At 43.7% G+C, this 22,267-nt stretch overlaps 1 protein-coding gene across 1 annotated transcript; it reads left to right on the plus strand.

Annotated features, from left to right (window-relative positions):
• The first annotated feature begins 11,778 nt into the window (after positions 1-11,778).
• On the plus strand, positions 11,779-17,064 carry LOC123406953 (V-type proton ATPase subunit B 1). Its single transcript, XM_045099972.1, has 15 exons — positions 11,779-11,917; positions 12,284-12,363; positions 12,947-13,002; positions 13,116-13,214; positions 13,400-13,459; positions 13,777-13,888; positions 14,044-14,249; positions 14,334-14,465; positions 14,641-14,778; positions 15,323-15,473; positions 15,781-15,863; positions 16,034-16,081; positions 16,191-16,244; positions 16,329-16,412; positions 16,505-17,064. Exons 2-15 carry the CDS (start codon positions 12,306-12,308, stop codon positions 16,688-16,690), a joined length of 1,467 nt encoding a protein of 488 aa, XP_044955907.1. The 5' UTR covers positions 11,779-11,917; positions 12,284-12,305; the 3' UTR covers positions 16,691-17,064.
• The last annotated feature ends 5,203 nt before the right edge of the window (positions 17,065-22,267 follow it).

The following is a 22,267-nucleotide window of genomic DNA, read 5'->3' on the forward strand; positions in this document are numbered from 1 at the left end:
CTCAAGCCTAGAACACTAAGAACTTTATTCTACTAGAGAAAGATAAAACCAAAAAGGAACAAACTAAGAAAAAGGTAAAGGCAAAATATGTGATGGTGATACGATACCGGGGCAACTCCCCCAAGCTTGGCACAGGCCAAGGGGATTGCCCATACCCGTGCTTAGTTGTCTTCCTTCGGAGGTGATTGTGGTGGAGTTGATGCAACCTGGGTTTGATCCTCCGTCTTCCAAGGCATAGGTGCTCCATCATGGAAGGATGATCGAGTCTCCGGAATCCTCAAATCTGCAGCCAACCGTATTGATTTAAATCTATACTCATACTCACAGTTTTGGTTCTGCAGGTCGTAGATCTGGGCTTGGGGGTGATCTATTCTGTCATAGAGCCTGGAGAGGTGCTTCCCAATGTCATTGACATCGATCTTGTGCTTGTTGATGAACTTCGTGATCATCATGTGGTTAGCGTTGAGTCCACGCTCCACCATCCCTTGGCACTTGAAGACTTGCTGCTCCATTGCTTCGAGCCTCGCCTCCATGATTCCGGTCTTCTTGGGCCCCTCAACATCATGGATGTGCAGCACCCCCTCACGCATCTCGATAGATTGAGGGTGTTGCAGCACTCCCGCGAGGTAGGGATTGATGACCTTCTCGAAGAACTTGTCCTTCGGAACTTTTGGGGACGCCATAGCGATTTAGATCTGTCTGCACAGCAGCTCGAAACGAAAACAGAGGAAATTTGCGTGATACAAGGGTCAGACCTTTTGGTAGAATATATAATGATTTTTTCCCGACCAGAAGGAGTACTCCGCAAGAAAACGGAGTCCGGGAGGGACACGAGGTGCCCACAATCCCCCTAGGCGCGGCCAGGGGGTAGGCCGCACCTAGCAGGCTTGTCACCTCCTCGTGCGCTTTCCGGACTACTTTAAATTTTTCTATGTTTCTAAAAATTCCAAAACGGAGAAAAATTCCTACTGGAAAAGTTTTGGAGTCAGTTTACTTACCGAATCACATACCTCTTCGTTTTCGGAGTCTGAAACAGGCTGATAAATATCCCTTATGTACTCCTTCGGAGCTATGGTATTGATAATATTGCTTTCAACATTTACGGGAGTACCTAAGATATAATGCTTGATTCTTTGCCCATTTACCACTCTCGGAAAATTACCTTCCGTGTTGTTGATCTTGATGGTACTGGAACGATATACTTCCTCAACAATGTAAGGACCTTCCCACTTGGAGAGAAGCTTGCCTGCAACAAATCTTAAACGAGAATTGTATAGCAAGACATAATCACCTACATTGAACTCACATTTTTGTATCCTTTTATCATGCCACCTCTTAACTTTTTATTTGAACAACTTGGCATTCTCATATGCCTGAGTTCTCCATTCATCAAGTGAGCTAATATCAAATAACCTCTTCTCACCAGCATGTTTGAAACCAAAGTTGAGCTCTTTGATTGCCCAATAAGCCTTATGTTCTAGCTCAAGAGGTAAATGACATGCTTTGCCATAAACCATTTTGTACGGAGACATGCCCATGGGATTCTTATAAGCAGTTCTATAAGCCCACAGTGCATCATCAAGCTTCTTAGACCAATTCTTTCTAGACCTATTAACAGTCTTTTGCAGAATTAATTTAATCTCTCTATTTCTTATCTCTACTTGACCACTCGACTGAGGATGATAGGGAGATGCAATTCTATGATTGACATCGTACTTAGCAAGCATTTTAAGGAAAGCACCATGAATGAAATGTGAACCACCATCAGTCATTAGATATCTAGGGACTCCAAATCTAGGGAAAATAACTTCTTTAAGCATCCTAACAGAGGAGTTGTGATCGGCACTACTAGTTGGGATAGCTTCTACCCACTTAGTAACGTAATCAACAGCAACTAGGATATGAGTATACTCGTTGGACTTTGGAAAAGGTCCCATATAATCGAAACCCCAAACATTAAATGGTTCAATGACAAGTGAATAATTCATAGGCATTTCCTGACATTTACTGATATTACCTATTCTTTTACATTCGTCACAAGACAAGACAAACTTACAGGCATCCTTGAAGAGAGTGGGCCAGTAGAAACCTGATTGTAATACCTTGTGTGCAGTTCTATCTACCGCATGGTGTCCTCCGTAAGCCTCAGAGTGACACTTCTGTAGGATCTGTCCCTATTCATGCTCAGGTACACAACGTCTAATAACATCATCTACTCCTTCCTTATAAAGGTGAGGATCATCCCAAAAGTAATGTTTCAAATCAAAGAAGAATTTCTTCTTTTGCTGGTATGTGAAACTAGGTGGTATATATTTGGCAACGATATAATTTGCATAATCAGCATACCACGGTGTACTACGTGAAGCATTGATGACATTCAATTGCTCATCGGGAAAGCTATCATCAATAGGTTGTGGGTCATGAAGAACATTCTCCAACCTAGACAAGTTATCTACTACGGTGTTCTCAGCACCCTTCCTATCAACAACATGCAAATCAAATTCTTGTAGCAAGAGAACCCATCTGATGAGTCTAGGTTAAGCATCTTTCTTTTCCATGAGGTACTTCATAGTAGCATGATCAGTGTGAATAGTAACCTTAGAATCTACAATGTAAGATCTGAACTTTTCACATGCAAACATGACTGCTAAAAATTCCTTTTCCGTAGTAGCATAGTTTCTTTGGGCACTGTCTAGAGTTTTACTAGCATAGTGAATAACATTCAACTTCTTATCAACTCTTTGTCCAAGGACATCACCCACAACATAATCACTAGCATCGCACATAATTTCAAAAGGTAAGTTCCAATCAGGTGGTTGAACAATAGGTGTAGTTATCAAGGCCTTCTTAAGTATTTTGAAGGCTTCCTCAGAATCATCGTCAAAAACAAAAGGAATATCCTTTTGCAAGAGATTGGTAAGAGGCCTAGAAATCTTAGAAAAGTCCTTAATGAACCTTTTATAGAAACCAACATGACCAAGGAAACTTCTTATACCTTTGATATATGTAGGGCATGGCATTTTCTCGATCGCATCGACTTTAGCCTTATTGATTTCAATACCTCTTTCAGAAATTTTATGTCCTAAGACGATGCCTTCATTAACCATAAAGTGGCACTTCTCCCATTTCAAGACAAGGTTGGTGTCTTTACATCTCTACAAAACTAGATCAAGGTTGCTGAGGCAATCATCAAAAGAAGACCCGTAAACGGAGAAGTCATCCATGAAAACCTCAACAATCTTTTCACAAAAGTGAGAGAATATAGCCATCATACATCTTTGAAAGGTAGCAGGTGCATTACATAAGCCAAAAGGCATACGTCTGTAAGCAAAGGTACCGAAAGGGCAAGTAAAAGTGGTTTCTCCTGATCAGATTGTGCAACAGGTATTTGGGAGAAACCAGAATAACCATCTAGAAAGAAGAAGTGTGTGTGTTTAGACAATCTTTCTAGAATTTGGTCAATAAAAGGCAAAGGGTAATGATCTTTCCTAGTGGCTTTATTCAATTTCCAAAAATCAATCACCATCCGATAGCCAGTAATAGTCCTCTGTGGGATCAATTCATCCTTATCATTAGGGACAACGGTAATACCTCCCTTCTTAGGGACGCAATGCACCGGACTTACCCAATCCCTATGAGCAACAAGATAGATAATACCTGCTTCCAGGAGCTTTAGTATTTCTTTTCTTACTACCTCTTTCATCTTAGGATTTAATCTCCGTTGATGATCAGCAACTGGTTTGGAATCATGACCGGTTTTAATTTTGTGCTGGCATAGAGTGGGACTAATGCCCTTAAGATCATGAAGAGTATATCCAATAGCAGCACGGTGCTTCCTCAGAGTTTTCAATAATTTCTTTTCTTCATGCTCTGAAAGGCTAGCACTAATAATAACAAGATATATCTCTTTTTCATCAAGATAAGCATACTTAAGAGTATCAGGCAACTGTTTAAGCTCGAACATAGGATCACCCTTTGGTGGGGGTGGATCTCCAAGCAGTTCAACAGGAAAATTATTCTTAAGGATAGGATGTTGTTCAAAGATAACTCTATCTATCTCATTCCTTTCATCCATATGCATATCATTTTCATGCTCAAGCAAGTATTGCTCTAAAGGATCAGTAGGAGGCACGACAATAGAAGCTAGAGCAATAATTTCATCCTTACTAGGCAACTCTTTTTAATGAGGTTGTCTACCAAACTTGGAGAAATTGAACTCATGTGACACACCTTCAAAGCCAACAGTGACGGTTTGCTTTTCACAGTCAATATGAGCATTGACAGTATTGAGAAAAGTTCTACCAAATACGATTGGACAAAAGCTATCTTGTGTGGTAGCAAGAACGAGAAAATCAGCAGGATACTTAGTTTTACCACACAAGACTTCAACATCTCTAACAATTCCCAAAGGGCAAATAGTATCTCTATTGGCAAGCTGAATAGTGACATCAATAGGTTCCATCTCGAGAGGTGCAATATCGTCTTTAATTTCATCATATAAAGATTGAGGTATTGCACTAACACTAGCACCCACGTCACACAAACCATGATAACAATGATCTCCTATCTTAACAAAAACAACAGGCGTGCCAACAACAGGCATGTGTTTGTCTCTAGCATGAGGTTTAGCAATTCTAGCAGCATCTTCACAGAAGTGAATATCATGGCCATCAACATTGTCAGAAAGGAGATCTTTGATAATAGCAATGCTAGGTTCAACTATAATTTTCTCAGGGGGCGTAGGTGTTCTAATGTAGCCCCTACGTATCATAGTTGAAGCTTTAGAATGATCCTTTATTCTAACACGGAAGGTTGGTTTCTCAATGTAAGCACTAGGAACATCAGGATCATTATAGTCAATGACTTTCTCTTCAACTGGATTGGGTTTAACTACATTGACTTCTAAGGGAGGATGAAATTTAAACCACTTCTCTTTAGGGAGATCAATATGATCAGAAAATGATTCACACAATGAAGCTACTATCTCACAGTCAAGTCCATACTTAGCGCTATAATCACAAAAAGTATTTGTTTCAACAAAGGATTTAACGCAATCGAACTTAAGATTCATACCTGGCTCCTTACCTTCATCAAACTCCCAATCTTCAGAGTTGCGTTTAATTCTCTCCAATAAATTACATTTGAAGTCAATATCTCTCTTCATAAAAGAAACGGTACAAGAAGTGTCAAGCATGGTGCGATTATCATGAGAACACCGAGCATAGAAGTTCTGAATGATAATTTCTCTCAAGAGCTCATGGTTGGGGCATGAATATAACATTGATTTAAGCCTCCCCCAAGATTGAGCGATACTTTCTGTGTCACGGGGCCAAAAATTATAAATATAATTCCGATCACGATGTACCAGATGCATAGGATAAAACTTTTGATGAAATTCTAATTTCAATCGGTTGTAGTTCCATGATCCAGTATCATCACATAGCCTATACCATGTCAATGCTTTATCCCCAAAGATAAGGGAAAGACCTTCTTCTTGACCTCATCCTCGGGCAAACCCGCAAGCTTAAATAAACCACAAACTTCATCTACATAGATTAGATGCAAGTCGGGATGTGATGTTCCATCTCGTGTAAAAGGATTAGCCAACAGTTTCTCTAGCATACCGAAGGGATTTCATAACAAATATTTTCAGTAGGTGCAGCAGGTTGAGGAGAAACTCCTTGTGCTTCCGTTCGAGGTGAAGATACCCCGAACAAGCTCCTCAAAGGATTAGTTTCCATAGTGACTAGTGACAATAAATTTCAGCACACTATATAAATGTTTCCTTACCAAATTCCACTTACCAAAGGCGCTTCACTCCGCAGCAACGGCGCCAGAAAAGAGTCTTGATGACCCACAAGTGTAGGGGATCAATCGTAGTGCTTTTTATAAGTAAGAGTGTCGAACCAAACGAGGAGCATAACGATCTCACAAGTGGTTTTCAGCAAGGTATTCTCTGCAAGCACTGAAATTATCGGTAACGGATGGTTGGGTGATAAGATGATTCGTAGCAAGTAGCAAGTAACAAGTAGCAAGTACCAAAGGTGCAGCAAGATGGCCCAATACTTTTGTAGCAAGGGACAAGCCTGGACAAACTCTTATAGGAGGTAAAGCGCTCCCGAGGACACATGGGAAATTCTGTCAAGCTAGTTTTCATCATGTTCATATGATTCGCGTTCGCTACTTTGATAGTTTGACATGTGGGTGGACCGATGCTTGGGTGCTGCCCTTACTTGGACAAACCTCCCACTTATGATTAACCCCTCTCGCAAGCATCCGCAACTACGAAATAAGAATTAAGACAAAGTCTAACCATAGCATTAAACTAGTGGATCCAAATCAGCCCCTTATGAAGCAACACATAAACTAGGGTTTAAGCTTCTGTCACTCTAGCAACCCATCATCTACTTATTACTTCCCAATGCCTTCCTCTAGGCCCAAATAATGGTGAAGTGTTATGTAGTCGACGTTCACATAACACCACTAGAGGAAAAACAACATACAACGCATCAAAATATCGAACGAATACCAAATTCACATGACTACTTATAGCAAGACTTATCCCATGTCCTCGGGAACAAAAGTGACTACTCACAAAGCATAATAATATTCATGACCAGAGAGGTAGTGAATAGCATCAATGATCTGAACATATAATCTTCCACCGAGTAATCCAACTAGCATCAACTACAAAGAGTAATTAACACTACTACCAACCTTACAAGTACCAATCGGAGTCGCGAGACGGAGATTGGTTACAAGAGATGAACTAGGGTTTGGAGATGAGATGGTGCTGATGAAGATGTTCATGGTGATGAGTCCTCTCCGATGAGAGGAGTGTTGGTGATGACGATGACGACGATTTCCCCCTCTGGGAGGGAAGTTTCTTCGGCAGGACGACCCTGCCGGAGCTCTAGATTGGTTCTGCTCAAGTTCCGCCTCGTGGCGGCGGCGATTCCTCCCGGAAGCCTCCTCCTGATTTTTTCTGAAACGAAACCCTCCTTATAGCAAAAGAGGGGAGCCAGAGGGCCAATAGGGAGCCCACAAGCCCCCTAGGCGCAGCCAGGGGGTAGGCCGCGCCTAGCAGGCTTGTGGCCTCCTGGTGGCTCCCCTCTGGTACTTCTTCCGCCCAGTATTTTTTTATAAATTCCAAAATAATTCCTCGTTGATTTTCACGGCTTTTGGAGTTGCGCAGAATAGGTATCTCAAACTTGCTCCTTTTTCAGACCAAAATTCCAGTTGCCGGCATTCTCCCTCTTCATGTAAACCTTATAAAATAAGAGAGAAAAGGCATAAGTATTGTACCGTGAAGTGTAATAACAGCCCATAAAGCGATAAATATCAACATGAAAGCATGATGCAAAATGGACGTATCAGTAGCCTTTGAGCCGTCGCCCACCACCGTCGAGGTCGGCCACGTGCCAAACCCTCCGCCAGACCTCGTCGCATGCCATGTCGTGCCCATCATCGTTCAACCCTCGGTCGCTCCACCATGCAAGTGTTAGGGTAACGTTGTTGTCCAGGGCGGCGCATCCTTAGCCCCCGCCGGGAAAGCATGCGTGCCCGCCGCTGCCGTCGTCGTTGGCGCAGCGATTTTGGGGAGGTCGGTGCCATCCCGGAAAGGCAAGGTCATGGGTGAGAAACGCAAGAAGGCGGGCGCAAGAGCAACCCCTCCAACGCCTCTTCCAATTGCATCACGAGAGCAACCCCGAGGATGCACGCGAACGGCTATGCTACCGCCGCGTCCAACGTGTTCGACGAAATGGGCGCAAGGCATGGAACTTTCATTTCTTAACTTGTCTCTTTGATTGTCATTATTTTTGTTTGTGAATTATTGACCCTAATTGTAGGGATGGCTTGCACGATGCGACTGGCAAGTTTGTGCACTTGTTGGACGACAACATCGTCGAAATCAATCAAGCCCCGATCGATGATTATGCTTACAATGAGTTAGATGGTGGCGTGCACGATCACGACGAGGAAGAAGATGGGGTGGAGGAGGTTGACAAGGCGCGTTCGTCCAAGAGCAAGCAAAAATCGTGCAAGATCCAAGAACTACACGCATTTGGAAGATCAAATATTGATCAAGGCCTGGGAAGCTGTGTCTCTTGATGCAACGACCGACGCGGACCAAAGTGTCAAGCGGTATTGGCAAAGGATAGAGGATCAATTCTTCCGCATGATGGCGAAGTATCCTAATAGAACACCACACAACTTTAGGTCTCTTCAAGGTCGTTGGAACGTCATCAAGCCGGTTTGTAGCCGTTGGGGTGCTTGCTTGGAGCAAGTCCGCAATGCACCACCAAGTGGCGCCGTTGAATCCGACTATGTAAGTTATTTTTCACATTGTAGTTTAGATGGTTTCAAGCATGTTTTATAAGTTGACATTGTTTTTTTTTTTGTAGGAGAAAATTGCGCAAGAAAGGTACAAGGACATGGAAGCTTCATGTGGTAGGTCATTCAACCTAGATCATTGTTGAAAATTGCTTCAACATAGCGAAACGTGGAAGTTGATTGATAAAGAAACCCCACCAAAGAAAGGCTCACTCACCAAGATGGATGATGATGAAGATGATGTTGGCCCAAGAAACAAGATCAAGCCGGATAGAAACAAGAAGGCCAAGGACAAGATCAAGAGGGAATTAGAGGCATCAAGCTTGCGTGATAAGATAGATATCATGGTGCAATCAAATGAGGTGTTGGTGCTCAAGACATTAGAGGCAAAGAAGGAGTTGGCCGAGTAGAAAGCGCAAGAGAAGCAAGAAAAGTGGCTCTTGCTCAAAGAAGATGGGTTGTGCAGGGCCGCCATTGAGGAGAGGAAAGCCTTTGCCAAGGAGAACAAGGCCTTGGCCAAACTTCTTGCGGAGGAGAACACGATCATGACTATGAACCGCAATGAAATGGATGACATCACCAAAGAATAGCATGATATGGCAAATAAAGAAATATTGGAGAGAAGGATGATGGCCGCAAGGTCTGATGGCTTCGGTGCCGCTGGGGAATGGATGACGGTGATGGAGAGTGATGATGTTGACGATGATGGTCATGGAGGTGAGGGTGGCTTCCGCGTGAGGTTCTTTTGCGGTTGTGGAGAGCAAGAACGATGACGAAGAATGTGGTGAAGATGGTGGTTGTTTTTGCATGACGTTCTTTAACATCTTGATCAAAAACTATGGTTTAACTTATGCGCAAACTGTGTTTAATTGTTCAATTTTATCGCCAATCATCAAAATTGATGTCAAATTGTCAAATTTTATATATTTACAATTTGCGGGATGATGCGTGCGCGGCACAACAGAACCCACATCACGGACTATTATAAACATGCGATACGAATCTATGGCCCGCACCGGCCTGCAAAAACCTTTTTGCGGTTTATAAACACGCGATACGGATCTATGATATAAGAGGTGTGCTAGAGTTGCTCTTAAAGAAGAGAAGCCAAATTCTAAACGATAATTCACTCCGGAGCCTCCGCTCATCTGAGCCCAGTGAACAGCGCCTCAATTTGAGATAGATTTTTCTAAAAAAAATCTATTTTTTGTGGTGCAAGATGTTTCTGTGCGTGAACTCCGTGCAAATTTTTATGAACTTTGGACATTGAAGGAGCTTGTGGCGAAGAAGACAAAATTAGACGTGATTTTTGGAAGTTTCTCGCACATTCAAAATTTGTTTTTTTGCCGCGGGCTCCTCAATTGTTCAAACTTCATAAATTTTACACGAAATTCATGAACAAGAGCATCTTACATCATAAAAAAAAATTAAAGTTATTTAAAAAAAAATCAAGGTATTGTTCATTGCCTCGAGGGGAAGCATGTAGGGCCACATGCTAGCATATGTTCTGTTTTGGTCTAATTGAATTAGGGTACAATTAGAAAAAGAACCTGTAATGTAACTAAACCTATCAGACTTGATATTTTCACCCTTGTCTCGTATCACCCTTGTCTGAAGTCATGGCCTTTGGAGAACAAATAAGCCAAGGAGCAAATGGTCCCGTGACGACATGATCATCCCGTCCCGTGGTCCCTCAGCAGATTAATATATTTTTTTAGGGACAGCAGATTAATAATTTAAATTTAATTCTACTGTCAAAAGTGGTCCAAATAATATTGGAAATTGTTTAACGGCCCCTCTCTGTATGAGAAAACATGCCATTTTGCACAGAGCATTCTTAGTAGTACTTCCTTCCTTTTTAAATATAAGTCTTTTTAAAAATTTTACTATGGACTACTCCCTCCGTCCTAAATATAAGACCTTTTAGAGATTGCATTATGAACTACATTCGGATGTACATAGACATATTTTAAAGTATAGATTCACTCATTTTGCTTCTTATGTAGTCTCCTTGTGGAATCTCTAAAAGGTCTTATATTTTACCTAAATCTCCTTCAATCCTCTCCAATCTCTTTCTGGGAGGGATTAACCGAACAAGGTCTGAGTTCGGATTGGAATCCACGGTGAAAGAAGAGCCACACATGAATACAGTACTACTACTAGTATAAGAGCATCCACAACAACAGCTTCAAAAACACCGCGCACAGAAAAATAATTTTTTAGCGTGCGTAGGACGATTGCGCACGTTTCAGCGATCGTGGAATAATCTGCCGCACGGGAAAAGTTGGCACGCGCGGAAAAGGCAGTCTGACACGTGGTAGATTTGACGTGCATTATAAATGCAGCGCTCGACCACGTGTCCTTCCACCGCTCCCACTCATCTCTCTCCTCGCCACGTGTCCTCTACCGGTCTCTCTCTCGCCTCGCCCCCGCCGCGCCATCGCGGAACTTCGGGATACCGCGGCGTCCGCGCGCACCCCTCCGGCACCTTCTATGCCGAGATCCGTTCCGGCAACATGCGCCTCGGCCTCGGCACGTTCGACACCGTCTACGATGTCGCTCGTGCGTACGATGCGACGACGTGGCGCCTCAACCGGGCTCGTAGGGAGATGAAATTTTCTGAGGTGATGATGCAGGAGTGGACGCAGAACCTCGCGCCTCGTCCGTGGGTTGTCACCGAAGAGGACCGTCGCCGGAACCGGAGGCGGGAGTGCCGCCTCGACATCGCTGAGATGGACGAGCATGCCATGACGGAGTGGCGTCGACGGTTCCCGTAAGACGTCCTAGTTCCCGTAAGACGTCGTCGACGAGCGCGAATTCTTCGCGCAAAGGAGGACGGAGCAAGCCGCCTATCATGAAGGCAGGCGTATGCGGAAGCAAGCCGCACTCTTCTATATGGAGCTCAAGGAAGCATCGACTTGGTCATCCGACGATAAACGCTGGGCTGACGCCTTCATCACGACGGAGGAATCTGACACCGGCGCGTCGGATGAAGACGACGACGAGTAGTCTTCTATCTATCTATGCTATGCTATGTATCTTTTTTTTAATCTTTTTTTATCATTTTATATCTATGTATGCTATGTATTGTTTAAACCTATGTATTATTTTAAAACTATGATATGTATCGTTTGAATTGTCTATGTTTGATCACAAATGCATTGTTGCAAGCTTTGAAGTTTTGCTCGTCTGTTGGAGTGCCGCGCACGTCAAAATTTGCTGCAGCCGCTAGAGCCAACACTCATCAACGCGCTAAAATTTGCTGTCTGTATGTTGTAAACCTTTTTTTTGTGCGCCGCGCGTTCCACCCCTGTTTGACATGCTCTAAAATTTTAGACGTGGGCTGATTCGTCACTGATCCTTCCACGGGGCCTATTTGAAAATTCGGTATTCCTGCAGGGTCCGACACGCAAAAGCGGTATCCCCTCCCTCAACGATTGGGTTTCCCTGCATTAATTTCTCGTCTGCCCTGCCCTCCTCTTCTTCTCCCAGCTGCGTCGTCGCCCACACGATCCACCAGCACCACCTCCACCTCCACCTCCACCTCCCTCTCCTCGCCGTCTCCCACCGACCCCAACCCGAGGTACGTCCCCTCCCCAGCTCTCCAACCTTCCACCCCCGGCCCCGTGCCGAAGCTCGCTCGCCGCGGGCAGCCAATCGCCCCCCACCGCGCGCGGGGAGACCGGCTAGGTTCGTCCCGCCACGCTGTTACGGGTGTCGAATCCGAGATCGGGATCGAGATCTGCCCCCAATGCCTAGATCTGGGCCCAGGGGTCGGGCGGAGGCCCCGCGCTCCGGCTGTCGCGCCTGAATTTGGAGCGGCGGGCGCGATTGGCAGACAGCTTGCTGTTTTGTCGGTGGGATTAGGGGTGGTCCGCGTTGTTTGGAGAAACGCGGATCGGTTTGTCTGTTGATTCTGATGGCGCGGTTCGTGATGCTCTCCCCGCAGGTTGCGCTTCGTTGGGTTCAGCATGGGTCTGGTGAAGGAGGGCGCCGACATGGAGGAGGGAACCCTGGAGATCGGCATGGGTGAGTCGTCCAAGACATCTCGTTTACTGTCTCCCTATGCTGTAGTTTTGTGTGCCCAGCAGTGGTTGTGTTGCGCCATTGCCTGTTTACCTCGGGTAACCGCCACTGCAGCCCGTCAGCACAGCACTTGCATTGTCGCTCCAGCTTTGGATAGGATAGGAGGTTTGAGGTGCTGACTACCATATATGTAAATGATCTTAGGCTACAAGAGAAGGGACCATTTGATATAATAGTATAACACAGCCACATAGCTTTTGCTGGAAATCCATAGTGTTCCAGTAGAGAGGGACCTAATCAAATTGTAGACGAAGTTTGCTTTTTGTAGCTTTGCAGTTTATTTTCAACTATGGAACATCATGTTTCTTCAGGTCTTGCACTATGCCATTTCTTTTAGCCAGCCGTTCATTTTTCTTCTTCTAATGTTAACCTTTTTGGGAACTTCATTCATAGCAAAAAGTGCATTGCTCTGAGTACCAGTCATTGTTGTCAACGGCACATAGGTCAAAGCGCACATACTAGTACTGCTGCTATTTTTCAGATGACCGAACAAAGAATGGTGCTTACTAAACATTTACTTATGCAGAGTACAGGACAGTTTCTGGTGTGGCAGGACCTCTGGTTATCTTGGACAAAGTAAAGGTGTGTACGCTTTTCTAATTTGTGCATCTGTTAGCATATTCCCATATTTTTTACCAGATTATTCTAGTAGTTCCTTTTTCTTACTATTTCATTATTGTCATTATGGTCTATAGGGCCCAAAATACCAGGAGATTGTAAACATCCGATTGGGAGATGGCACCACTCGGCGTGGTCAAGTTCTGGAAGTTGATGGTGAAAAGGCTGTTGTGCAGGTTATAATTAATATTCTCTTCTGCATTATTTTGGCGAGAAAAATGTTCTGTTTAGTCTCTTTCTGAAGCAATACCATTTTATGTTCTAATTTGATTTAGTAATATGGTTGGTTTAATTTCATTTTCGAGTAAATTTTAGACTGCCGTTATGTATGTTTATCTTAACGGCTTGATTGATTATACAGGTCTTCGAAGGCACTTCAGGAATAGACAACAAATACACAACTGTTCAGTTCACAGGCGAGGTAAATGCCCATTATCCACAACTTTCTTCTTGTCTTCTTACTGTTTATTAAATGCTCTCTAAGAAGAAGCTTTCGGTTGGCCGCTGTTAATATGATGAACTGATGATGAAGACATTCATTCTTGAAATTGTCAAGTCATGCTTATTGTTGATTAAGGAGGCATCACAACTGCATGCCACTGGAACTGAATAACATGGACAAGCCCGTGCTGAACTATGAGAATGAAATTTGAAATAACATTGTCTGTCTTCTTGTTTGTATATAAATATGACAAGCACTTTTTGTTGCTTACTTATGATATGCTGCTTCCGTGACAGGTCCTGAAAACTCCTGTATCGCTTGATATGCTTGGACGTATTTTTAACGGCTCTGGAAAACCTATTGATAATGGCCCTCCGATATTGCCTGAGGCCTACTTGGATATCTCCGGTATGTGCTTTCTCAGTTGAAGGACACTGTTAATTAAGAACCTCATGGTTAATTGTATGTTCATTGTTCTTTGTAGGACAAAATTAGAACTACGAATGGTGTTAAACTGTAATCATTTTTTGCTTCTGATAGTTATCTATTGTTACTTATTTCAGGAAGTTCTATTAACCCAAGTGAGAGAACCTACCCAGAGGAGATGATTCAAACAGGGATATCTACAATTGATGTCATGAACTCCATTGCTCGAGGGCAAAAGATTCCTCTCTTTTCTGCTGCTGGTCTTCCTCATAATGAAATTGCTGCTCAGATTTGTCGTCAGGCTGGTCTTGTCAAGAGGCTGGAGAAAGGAAAGCATGCAGAGGTAACCATCTCTTTGAAAGAGACTATTTTTAAACCGTGGCCAAATCATCGGTTGTTGATTGATCTGATTTCTTTGATGTACCAGGGTGGTGGTGAAGATGACAATTTTGCTATTGTGTTTGCTGCTATGGGAGTGAACATGGAGACAGCCCAATTCTTCAAACGTGATTTTGAAGAGAATGGTTCAATGGAGAGGGTCACCCTTTTCCTGAACTTGGTATTTACATTCTACTTGTTAACCAGACTTTTTTCTACTGCAAGACAAAAATTATTACTGCTTATATTGCTAGAATTTATATTTGATAATGCTTTAGTTATCTACTAAACAAGATTTGACTTGGTCAATACCAAACAAAATTTAATTTAACACTATGCTCCTGTTTGTCTTTTAGGCAAATGATCCCACGATCGAACGTATTATCACCCCTCGTATTGCGCTAACAACAGCAGAATATTTGGCATATGAATGTGGGAAGCACGTTCTTGTCATCTTGACAGATATGAGTTCATATGCAGATGCACTTCGTGAGGTATTATCCTTGATATTTCATCAACTAGAACATGATTCCATTGAAGCGTATTTTCAAATCAAGTTAGCTCTTCCTTGGAGTACTTCTTGGCCTGATGTTTTGCCAGTGACCTGAATAATTAATGATTTTTTAAGGAAAGGGTTGATAAAATTGTATAACCTTGTTGCACACTAAAATGTCATCCATCTAATTGCAAAAATTACTCTCTGGATGAACTAAAACTTGAAATTATCTCGTACAAAATGCAGTACAAACTGAAGTGGCAGAGTTTGATCGTGATCTGGTGTTGAAGTTATCTTGTTTTTGTTTGATCATCACACAACTGCCAAACGGTCATATAGTGTTAGTGTTGAGAACAGAACCTTGACATTTTTATTAGCTTCTAACAGTGTTTTGTAATTTTCTCTATACAGCAAGTTGGAAGATTTCCACCTTGGTAGTATTGCATTTCGGAGTATATGTAGTAGTAACTTTTATGCTCAACTGTGATAAATTTGCACTTGCTGCCATAACAAGTCAGTAACCCACTTCTGCTTATGTGTAGGTATCAGCAGCCCGAGAAGAGGTGCCAGGTAGGCGTGGTTATCCTGGATATATGTATACTGATCTGGCAACCATTTATGAGCGTGCCGGGCGTATTGAAGGAAGAACGGGCTCCATTACCCAAATACCCATTCTGACTATGCCTAATGATGGTAAGTAGCGAATTGCTTGCGCTGTATTCCTTACAGTTATATAGCAACATCAATTATGTTCTGAACATGCCATAAACTTGACATGCAATAGATTAAAATCATCATATTGTCTACCAGTGTTTGACCATTTTGCTGAGTCCTGAGTGTGACATAATCTAGCATGTGCGCCAGTCTAGCATGAGTATCTTAACACTGATGTTTGGTGGACCAACATCAACTGCAATTGCATTTAGGCCAATCATTACTGCACATTCCATTTTACATAAAAGTGCAAATGACCATGGAGTGTTCTTTTCCCTCCAAACAGACATCACACATCCAACTCCTGATCTTACGGGGTACATTACTGAAGGACAGATATACATTGATAGACAGCTCCATAACAGACAGGTACTTTTACTTGTTCTTTAACTTCTGGAATACAGCTCTTTATCAACAAAGATAGAACACAGCTTCATATAGTAACTTTTTACTTTCTTTTAGAACCTGCAGTAGTTTATTTTCTTTTCTTTTCTTAATATTTTTCTCAATGTTTACATGTTGTCATGGTATTGTTTCAGATATACCCACCCATCAACGTCCTTCCATCTCTCTCTCGATTGATGAAGGTGAGACCGCTTACCAATTGAGCTTTACAAAACTGGGTCCATTGCTGTAAGATGCTATCAGGATTTCATCCTGAAATTTAGTTCTAAGAACTGTCAATAACTCTTGCAGAGTGCTATTGGTGAGGGTATGACCCGTCGAGACCATTCAGATGTGTCTAATCAGGTACTGGCTTGAACACTGTATATTTGGTTTCCTTCTAGCCAATTGTAACATACAAAGGGATCACACATACTGCTTTCTTTTCAGCTTTATGCCAACTATGCTATTGGAAAGGATGTCCAGGCCATGAAAGCAGTTGTGGGAGAGGAGGCTCTCTCTTCTGAAGATCTGGTATGCTACTGCTCATTAGCGAACTAACGCATGGACATACGGTCTTTCAAGAAGTCAAAAATCAAACTTATTGTTGTTTCTCTTGTGCACAGCTTTATCTAGAATTCCTGGACAAATTTGAGAGGAAATTCGTAGCACAGGGAGCATACGATACTCGGAACATCTTCCAGTCACTTGACCTAGCATGGACATTGCTTCGCATCTTCCCTCGCGAGCTGCTCCACCGTATCCCCGCGAAGACTTTGGATGCGTTCTACAGCAGAGATGCTGCCCACTGATCGATCTCATCTTTGTTGGGAGATCCAATGTTTTCTCAAGTGCAGCTTGAATAAATTGAGCAGTTCAAACTTCTGGCCTTTTTGCTGTAGTTATTATTATATAGTCAGATCCCATTCTTTTCGAGTCAGCGAGCATAAGTTATTTGTAGATTTCTTGGTCATGGCGTCTTTTGTAATATTGTCTCGTGTAATATCACCTCCTGTATTGTTGAACCAAAGCACTTGAGCTCTTTTTTGGTTCCACTTCCCAGAACTGTTAGCAAGAGCATCCTAGGCCAAGATGCTCGAACACGCTGGTTGTATCTACTTTTGTGTATGAATAAAGATGGGGCAATAAACCGTGCTGGACTGCACGTGCTGGTGTACATTGTTAACTACTGTAGTATTCGGGTTCTGTAGCCTGTGTAATTATTTTCTCTTGGTACTTCTTTACTTTGATGAAACTTGAAGCGCACATTAACTTGGTTGCCGTGTGCATGAGAAAGTGGGAGTGGATGGTATTTTACAAGGAAAGTTGCAACTAGCTGAAGTAATCGTAGAGAAAGCGGAAAGCGTAGTCATTTTGGTTTGCTTCGTCTTTTAAACGTCAATTATTTTGTTGACTTTGAATGATCACTTCCGAGTTTTGGACGGTTCAAATTTGGTTGGGTAATGGAATTTCGGTTGTTCAAAAGAAACTCCTTTCTCTGATGGTCGGCTCTTGGGTTGGTTACAATTGCGAGGAGGTGGGCTGTTGGGGATAGTGGATGCATCTCCTTTCGTGAGCGCGTGACGGAGGATGCGGACGGGATAGCCAGATCTGGCCCGTTCCGGGGTGATGGCGGGCATAGATGGCTCCAGCGTGGGCTCCTTGACGGGCCATCTGTGTGGGGGCGAGCCCCATACAGGGGCTTTGCCTGGCCTTAGGCGAGGCGAGCCACATCTTGTCGCGTCCTAGCTGCGTTGGGTGTGTGTGTTTAGGAGCGGCTTGAGGTGGTGGTGCATGATGTGCTAGAGTAGAGCGACGCGTTGTTAGGACATATTTCTTTCTAAGTGATTTTGGTGATTGATGACAGTACCTCTGTGGATTAATCGTGTGCATTGAGCATTTCAAATAATACATGGCAAGACACAAGACGATTCGACGCCCCTCAGTCTCTTTGAAACACGATGGCTTCTACAGTTCTCTTTGGTGGTTTTGAGTCGTAGGAAAGCCGTACTATTAAGAGAGGGTCCGCGTCAGAAAGGTTTGAGTGGAATCAACACACACACACACTTTTTCTTTCCACAACCTTTCCCCTGCAGCAATGGAGCTCCAACCCGTTCTCTCCATGCCTGTGCACAAAGTCCAGCGGTAGTATCGCTTGCTGAGCGGTAGTACCTGTTGGGTAACGTAGTAAATTCAAAATTTTCCTACGCCATACAAGGATCTATCTACCGAGATACCAACAACAAGCAAGAGGGAAGAGCATCTTCATACCTTTGAAGATCGCTAAGCGGAAGCGTTACTAGAACGCGGTTGATGGAGTCGTACTCGCAGCGATTCAGATCGCGGTGTGATTCCGATCTACGTGCCGAATCACGGCACCTCCGCGTTCAACACACGTGCAACTCGGTGACGTCTCCAACACCTTGAACCAGCAAGGAGGGAGGAGAGGTTGAGGAAGAGCTCCGACAGCATGACCGCGTGGTGGCCACGCCTTGGGTTGGGTGTGTAACGCCCCGGACACACCCGCATACACCACCACTGAGAGGAACCGATGTCCTCGTCGGGCCACAAGAGTGTTCCCTCTTGGTACAAACGTCTATGCATCTAGTCCAGTACATGTACCATGCCGTGTGCCACGACGGGTCACAAACGTCATGAACAACATGACCGCACACCTGTCCGCAAACATCCGTGTAACCGCGAGGGTCAGCTATGATACCAAACTTGTAACGCCCCGGACACCCCCCTGGTGGTCGTTACTCCTCGCGGGATCTAGACTGGTCCCACATATCAATACTAGTCTTTTCTGCGCACTTTGTCCTCACTCATGCGCATCCGGGATGAACTTCCCGGTCGGTCACCCATCCTAGAACTACTCCAAGCCGAGCATGCTTAACTTGAGAGTTCTGTTTGAATGGGCTCCCGGAAAAAAAGGAATTCCTTATTGATATGAGTAGTCTATCATCCCTAATAAGCCAGTCTATCACATGGTGGGAGGCGCACCAGCCCACCAAGGGGCTGGTTCCCTCCCACACTTGGCCCATGTAGCCTCCCGGTGGACCCCCGGAACCCTTCCGGTGGTCCCGGTACGTTACCGGTGACGCCCGAAACATTTCTGGTGTCCAAAATCTCACTTCATATATATAGTTCTTTACCTCCGGACCATTCCGGAGCTCCTCGTGACGTCTGGGATCTCATCCGAGGTTCCGAACAACCTTCGGTAACCACGTACACTATTTCCATATAACCCAAGCGTCATCGAACCTTAAGTGTGTAGACCCTACGGGTTCGGGAGACGTGCATACATGACCGAGACATCTCTCCGGCCAATAACCAACAACGGGGGTATGGATATCCATGTTGGTTCCCACAGTTCCACGATGATCTCATCGGGTGAACCATGATGTCAAGGATTCAATCAATCCCGTATGCAATTCCCTTTGTCTATCGGTATGATACTTGCCCGAGATTTGATCGTCGGTATCCCTATACCTTGTTCAATCTCGTTACCGACAAGTCTCTTTACTCGTTCCGTAGCACATCATCCCGTGACTAACTCCTTAGTCACATTGATCTCATTATGATGATGTTCTACCGAGTGGGCCCAGAGATACCTCTCCGCCACACGGAGTGACAAATCCAGTCTTGATTCGTACCAACTCAACACACACTTTCGGAGATACCCGTAGTGCATCTTTATAGTCACCCAATTACGTTGTGACGTCTGATACACCCAAAGCACTTCTACGGTATCTGGGAGTTGCACAATCTCACGGTCCAAGGAAATGATACTTGACATTAGAAAAGCTTTAGCAGACGAACAAGACAATCTAGTGCTATGCTTAGGATTGGGTCTTGTCCATCACATCATTCTCCTAATGACGTGATCCCGTTATCAACGACATCCAATGTCCATGATCAGGAAACCATGATCATCTGTTGATCAACGAGCTAGCCAACTAGAGGCTTACTACGGACATATTGTGATCTATATATTCACACATGTATTACTGTTTCCGGTTAATACAATTATAGCATGAACAATAAACAATTATCATGAACAAGGAAATATAATAATAACTACTTTATTATTGCCTCTAGGGCATATTTCCAACAGTCTCCCACTTGCGCTAGAGTCAATAATCTAGTTACATTGTGATGAATCGGACACCCATAGCATTCTGGTGTTGATCATGTTTTGCTCGTGGAAGAGGTTTAGTCAACGGGTCTGCAATATTCATATCCGTATGTACTTTACAAATATTTATTTCTCCTTTCTGGACGTAGTCCTGGATGGAGTTGTAGCAGCGTTTGATGTGCTTGGTCTTCCTATGAAATCTAGGCTCCTTGGTTATGGCAATAGCTCCCGTGTTGTCACAGAAGAGCGTGTTCGGGCGTGATGCACTTGAAATCACTCCAAGGTTGGTGATGAACTCCTTCATCCAGATCCCTTCTTGAGCTGCTTCCGAAGCAGCTATGTACTCCGTTTCACATGTAGATGTGGCCACGACGTCTTGCTTGCATCTGCACCAGCTGACTGCCCCACCATTTAAAACATACACGTATCTGGTTTGTGACTTGGAGTCATCCGAATCTGTGTCGAAGCTAGCATCGGCGTAGCCCTTTACGACGAGCTCTTCGTCACCTCCATAAACGAGAAACATCTCCTTAGTCCTTTTCAGGTACTTAAGGACATTCTTGACCGCTGTCTAGTGTTCCATACCGGGATCACTTTGGTTCACATCAGGTCTGGTACACAACATGGCATACATCAGAGAACCTACGGCTGAAGCGTAGGGGATGATACTCATCTTCTCCTTTTCTTCTGCCATGGTCGGGCATTGAGTCTTACTCAATCTCATACCTTGCAATATAGGAAAGAACCCCTTCTTTGACTTATCCATATTGAACTTCTTCAATATCTTGTCAAGGTATGTACTTTGTGAAATACCTATGAGGCATCTTGATCTATCTCTATAGATCTTGATGCCTAATATGTATGCAGCTTCTCCAAGGTCCTTCATTGAAAAACTTTTGTTCAAGTAGGCCTTTATGCTCTCCAATAACCCTGTATCATTTCCCATCAACAATATGTCATCCACATATAGTAGGAGAAACGCTACAGAGCTCCCACTCACTTTCTTGAAAATACAGGCTTCTCCATAAACCTGTATAAACCCAAACGCTTTAATCACCTCATTAAAGCGAATGTTCCAACTCCGAGATGCTTGCACCAGCCCATAGATGGAGCGCTGGAGCTTGTATACTTTGTTAGCACTCTTAGGATCCACAAAACCTTCTGGTTGCATCATATACAACTCTTCCTTAAGATATCCATTACGGAATGATGTGTTGACGTCCATTTGCCAAATTTCATAATCATGAAATGCGGCAATTGCTAACATGATTCGAACTGACTTCAGCTTCGCTACGGGAGAGAAAGTCTCATCATAGTCAATTCCTTGAATTTGTCGAAAACTCTTTGTGACAAGTCGAGCTTTACACACGGTCACATTACCGTTCGCGTCAGTCTTCTTCTTAAAGATCCATTTATTTTCTATGGCTCGCCGATCAACGGGCAAGTCCACCAAAGTCCATACTTTGTTCTCATACATGGATCCTATCTCGGATTTCATGGCCTCAAGCCATTTGTTGGAATTCGGGCCCGCCATCGCTTCTTAATAGTTTGAAGGTTCACTGTTGTCTAACAACATGATTTTTATGACAGGGTTGCCCTACCACTCTGGTGCGGAGCATACCGTTGTCAACCTTCGAGGTTCAATAGCAAATTGATCCAAAGTGTCATGATCATCATCATTAACTTCATATCTAGCCGGTGTAGGCGCCTCACAAACATTTTCTTGCGCTCCGCTACTCTCCGATTCGAGAGGAGGTACGATTACCTCATCAAGTTATATTTTTCTCCCACTCACTTCTTTCGAGAGAAACTCTTTCTCTAGAAAGGATCCGTTCTTAGCAACAAAGACTTTGCCTTCGGATCTAAGGTAGAAGGTATACCCAATAGTTTCCTTAGGATATCATATGAAGACGCATTTCTCCGCTTTGGGTTCGAGCTTTTTTGGTTGAAGTTTCTTCACATAAGCATCGCAGCCCCAAACTTTCAGAAACGACAGCTTAGGTTTCTTTCCAAACCATAATTCATACGGTGTTGTCTCAACGGATTTAGATGGTGCCCTATTTAAAGTGAATGATGCGGTATCCAATGCATATCCCCAAAATGATAACGGAAAGTCAGTAAGAGACATCATAGATCGCACCATATCCAATAAAGTGCGATTACGACGTTCAGACACACCGTTACGTTGCGGTGTGCCAGGCGGCGTGAGTTGTGAAACAATTCCACATTTCCGTAGGTGTGTACCAAATTC

This window comes from Hordeum vulgare, chromosome 7H (assembly GCF_904849725.1).
Source record: "Hordeum vulgare subsp. vulgare chromosome 7H, MorexV3_pseudomolecules_assembly, whole genome shotgun sequence".
NCBI lineage: Eukaryota > Viridiplantae > Streptophyta > Magnoliopsida > Poales > Poaceae > Hordeum > Hordeum vulgare.

Coding starts and splice junctions, on each gene's coding strand:
- LOC123406953 (XM_045099972.1), top strand. CDS start 12,306: ATGGGTCTGGTGAAGGAGGGCGCCGACATGGAGGAGGGAACCCTGGAG. Junction 13,003..13,115: donor TTATCTTGGACAAAGTAAAG/GTGTGTACGCTT, acceptor TATGGTCTATAG/GGCCCAAAATACCAGGAGAT. Junction 13,889..14,043: donor GGCCTACTTGGATATCTCCG/GTATGTGCTTTC, acceptor TACTTATTTCAG/GAAGTTCTATTAACCCAAGT.